At 45.4% G+C, this 4,760-nt stretch overlaps 1 protein-coding gene across 2 annotated transcripts in view; it reads left to right on the top strand.

Annotated features, from left to right (window-relative positions):
* Positions 1-4,760, top strand: part of SUCLA2 (succinate-CoA ligase ADP-forming beta subunit) — a 180,406-nt gene that overhangs the window by 28,271 nt on the left and 147,375 nt on the right. The window contains exon 5 of one of the 2 annotated variants that reach the window (XM_019525114.1): positions 3,214-3,342. The exons of the other annotated variant lie outside the window; for it this stretch is intronic. Within the exon in view, the coding sequence (XP_019380659.1) occupies positions 3,214-3,342 (129 nt within the window). The remainder of the gene's footprint in view (positions 1-3,213; positions 3,343-4,760) is intronic. 2 annotated transcript variants of the gene reach the window in all.

A 4,760-nucleotide genomic window follows, 5' to 3' on the forward strand; every position in this document is an offset into this window, starting at 1 on the left:
ACCTTGGGCAAATTCAAGAGGAGGTTGGATGATCACCTGTCTGGGGTCTTGTGAAACCAGCATTCATTCCTGCCTGTGGCAGGGGGTCAGGCTAGATGATCTGTTCAGGTCCCTTCTGACCCTAGCTACTATGAACTGGACTTACATAGTCTGGAGAAGAGAAGGGTGAGAAGGGATTTAATAGAAGCCTTCAATTACCTGACAGGTGGTTCCAAAGAGGATGGTGCTAGATTGTGGTGGCAGGTAATAGAACAAGGAGCAATGGTCTCAAATTGCAGCAAGGGAAGTTTAGGTTAGAAATTGGGAAGAACTTTCTCACTAAGACGGTAGTAAAATACTGGAACATGTTACCTAGAGAAGTGGCAGAAGCTCCATCCTTGGAGGTTTTCAAAACCCAGCTAGACAAAGCTTTGACTGGGATGATATAGTTGGGGCTGGTCCTCCTTTGAGCAGGGAGTTGGACTAGATGACCTCCTCAGGTCCCTTCAAACCCTAATTTTCCACAACTCAGATTGTACAGTGTACTGTATATTCTGATAATGGTGTAAAACCAGGCTTCCAAAAGATAACTAAATAAAAAAACATCTAAGGACAAAAGCAAAAGTGAACTTTGAGATTTATCTCCACGGGGACATTTGTGGAAAACTAATCTGGATTAACTGTAAGGTGTGAATTAACGTATTTACTCAATTTATAAAATGGCTCTTTTCCTCCATTCAGCATAGGGAAAATCAGGCCTCATCATTTGATCCCGTACAATTTTACCTGAAATCAGCAAATTCACAGGGGATGGCAAGGTTAGTGAGAAGGGAGCATGGCCAGGCACCTAGCACATGGCTGGCCGGCCAGCCAGCAGCAGTTGCCTGGGCTCCCCTCAGTGTCCAGGGCTCCTGAGTGGCCAGTGTAGGGTCACTCCAAGCTGCTGCCTGTCAGCATATTCATTTGCTGAGTTGCTTTGGCACCTACTGGCCAGAAGTCCCATGTGTGGCTTGAAATGATCTGGCATGTGCCAGCTAGGCACCGTCCCCTCAGCGTATGGGATTTATGGCCAGCACATGCTGATTTTTCTTGAGCTGCTGCTCAAGTAGCAGGTACTGGAGTAACCTGGCGCACAGAAAGGGACCCAGCCAGGCTGCCAGCATGTGATGAGTTACTTCAGCATCTGCTACTGGGGCAGCAGCTTGGAGCAACTCAGCATGTGCTCCAAGCTTGGAGCAACTCGGTATGTGACTGCAGGGATGGTGCCTATCCGATGGTGCCTACTGAGTCATTTTGAGCTGCACATAGGGTTTCCAGCCAGAGGGTACTAAAGCAAGTTGGCACACACTGACACACAGCAGCTTGAAGTGATCCTGTACCGTCTGGCCAAGAACGCTGCACACAGCTTGAAATGTCCTGGCAGGCACCAGCCAGGTACTGTTCCTGCAGCATCAATTCTGGATAAACTATGGGTACTATATGAAAATTGCTGCAGCCATGTTTGATTTCAAGGTTATTGTTTTCAAGTTTGCTTCCCACTTCTACACGCTCAGGGAGAGCAGGTTCTGGCAGTGAGGAGAGGGGGAAGGGGCTGCTAGGGAAAAAAGTTGTGGGGGAACCAGGGAGCAGAGAGCTACCTGACCCCTAGATTTATTTTCCCTGCTGTAGCAGTGGGGGAGGGACAAATTCAAGACAGATGGCTAATAATTAGATTCTATACCTGGATATTATAACAATTTTTTTCATATAGTGGGGGTTTTCAACCTTTTTGCATCATTGTACCCCCTGGCGGCCAGATGCAGAGCTGTGTACCCCTGGCTGCCGAGCTGGGGGTGGGTGGGGAGCAGTGGGAGTGCTGAGTAGCTGGATGCTGAGGGGCTGCAGCCTCCACATGCAAGCTTCCCCATACCCCTGCGCCTGGCTGGGCTGGTGACGCCTGCGCAGCAGTGCGGGATGCTGTGTAGTGGTGCTCCATCCCTGCCCGTGTGCATGTACCCACTAGGGCCATCTCGGGTACCCTCAGGGGTCGTGTACCTCCAGTTGACACCCCCTGATATGTAGAATCTAATTATTGGGAAGCTGTCTTATCAGGGTCATCTTCTACTCTGCATAAATACAGTAACTGAACGATTTCAGATCCCTGTATGTAAAACATACCAACTTTTCTGAGTGTCCCACCATAGCAAGGCCTATTTTGCTGTATCTTAACAGAACTAATAACTTCAGTGCAATGAACATCTGTAATGGATCTCAAAGATATTTGTAGCTTGTGGCTGTTCTTGGTACACAGTTATGAAAAAGCTGGTGAAGAACCTTGACTTTTATTTTCCCTGGCAGTAAAATCCTCTAACATACCAAGGTTCCTTTTCTTTTCTTCTAAGCCTGCCTGGTGGTTCAGTGCATTCCTCCTGACAACCAGTAGTTGTAAAGTGTCTTTTTTTTAATGTCTTTTGTGTACTTCTTAGAAGTGCTGCTTTCATAGCCCAGCAAGCAGCAAACTTGCATCCATGAAACAGGTCAGCCTGTGTGGTGACTGACAGTGAAAGCTGATTGTCAGTAGACGCAGTTGTCAAGTTTGAGATGAGGCACCATGTCCAAAGTAGAGAGGGTCAAAGGGTCATTCATTCTCTATGATCACAGAGTCGTTGGTGCTTCTTCAGAGACAATCGTTAGTGAAGTCACTGAACAGTCAAGCTATGTTTTGCCAAGACTATAATAAGTTTTCAGAACTGGATATAGATTTCAAGGCTTGTAATCCGACTGAACAGGAATAAAGCACCAGGATTATTGTAAATGACTGCACAGACCTGCTGTGTCTGAGCACTTGAGAGCAAATCTAAGTTTGGAGGGAAACGCAGGTGGTTCATGTTCAGTAACAATGTTCCTAGAAGTCACCAACCTATGAGCTGTTCCATAACTGTGTTTTCTGATCCTGGTGTAAAGCCAGTACTGTATGTTCTTCCACCATTGATAGTGAAATTAACAAAGGAAATGCTTCTTTTGATGCAAGTGTTTAGATCTGTTCTAGCTTGAAATATATAATTAAAAAGAGCCTATATAAGTATACTGGGTGCAAGGGTGATATTTTGTAAAAGCAAACTTTAATTAATGCAGTGTCAAAACCAAAAATTTCCTACTGTGAACAAGAGGTTTTTGAAATATTTGTGGAAAGAATTAAAATATTGAATGGTATAAAACTTAACTTTTTGTGTGTGTATTTTTTTTTTTCTTTAGGGTCCTGTGCTAATAGGAAGTTCTCAGGGTGGTGTTAATATTGAAGATGTTGCAGCAGAGAATCCTGATGCAATAATTAAGGAACCCGTTGATATTGTGGAAGGCATCAAAAAGGAGCAAGCTGTTAGGGTACTTGAAGTACTTTTTCACATTAACAATTAGAGGGGAGTGTCACTTCTAAAATCTACTAAGTATATTTACATATAGCCTGCTAAACTGATTTCTTGCTAGGTATTATAAATCTAGCACCCTATGTTGGAATTTAACTTAAGGCTCATATATAGAATTGTAGAAAATGAGGGTTGGAAGGGACCTTGGGAGGTCATCTAGTCTAACCTGTGCTCAAAGCAGGACCAGGCCCAACCAGATCATTTCAGCCAGGGCTTTGTCAAGCTGGGCCTTAAAAACTCCAAGGGTGGAGATTCCACCACCTCTCTAGGTAATCTGTTCCAGCGCTTCATCACCCTCCAAGTGAGAGTTTTTCCTAATATCCAACCTAAACCTCCCTTGCTGTAACTTGAGACCATTGCTTCTTGTTTTCTCATCTGCCACCAACTGAGAACAGTCTAGCTCCATCCTCTTTGGAACCATCCTTCAGGTAGTTAAAGGCTGCTATCCAGTCTGGCTCCCCCCCCGCAGACTAAATAAGCCTAGTTCCCTCAGCCTATCTTCGTAAGTCCATATGCCCCAGCCCCTGAACCAGTTTCATTGCTCCCTGTTAGACTCTTTCCAACTTGTCCCCATCCTTTCTATAGTGGGGGGCCCAAAACTGGACAACAGTACTCCAGATGTGGCCTTATCAGTGCAGAATAGAGTGGAATAACTACTTCCTTAGATCTCCTGGCGACACTTCTACTAGTGCAGCCCATATGCTGATGGCCATTTTGGCAGTAAGGGCACTCTAGTGACTCATATCTATCTTACTGTCCACTGTAACCCCCAGGTCCTTCTTTGCAGAGCTGCTGCTTAGCCAGGCTGTAGCAGTGCATAGGATTCTTCTGTCCTAAGTGCAGGACTTTGCACTTGCCCTTGTTGAACCTCTTGAGATTTCCTTTGGCCCAATCCTCCAATTTGTCTAGGTCACTCTGAATCCTAAGCCCTACCTTCTAATGTATCTGCCACACCCCCCAGCTTGGTGTCATCCACGTGCTTGCTGAGGGTGCACTCCATCCCATCTTGCATATTGTTAATGAAGATGTTGAACAAAACTGGTCCCAGGACTCACCCCTGGGGCACTCCACTTGATACTGGCTGCCAACTAGATATTGAGCCATTGACTACTACCCATTGAGCTTGACAATCCTTCCAGCTTTCTGTCCACCATTTATTCAACCCATACTTTCTCAGCTGGTATGCAAGAATATTGTGGGAGATGGTATTAAAAGCCTTGCTAGAAACAAGGTGTATTTTGTCCCCTGCTTTCCCCACATTCACAGAGCCAGTTATCTCATGATAGAAGGCAATCAGGTTGGTCAGGCATGACTTGCCCTTGGTGAATCCATGGTGACTGTTCCTAATTGCCTTCTCCTTCAAGTACTTAGAAATGG

Source organism: Gavialis gangeticus, unplaced genomic scaffold (assembly GCF_001723915.1).
Source record: "Gavialis gangeticus isolate Ggan-Ray unplaced genomic scaffold, GavGan_comp1, whole genome shotgun sequence".
NCBI lineage: Eukaryota > Metazoa > Chordata > Crocodylia > Gavialidae > Gavialis > Gavialis gangeticus.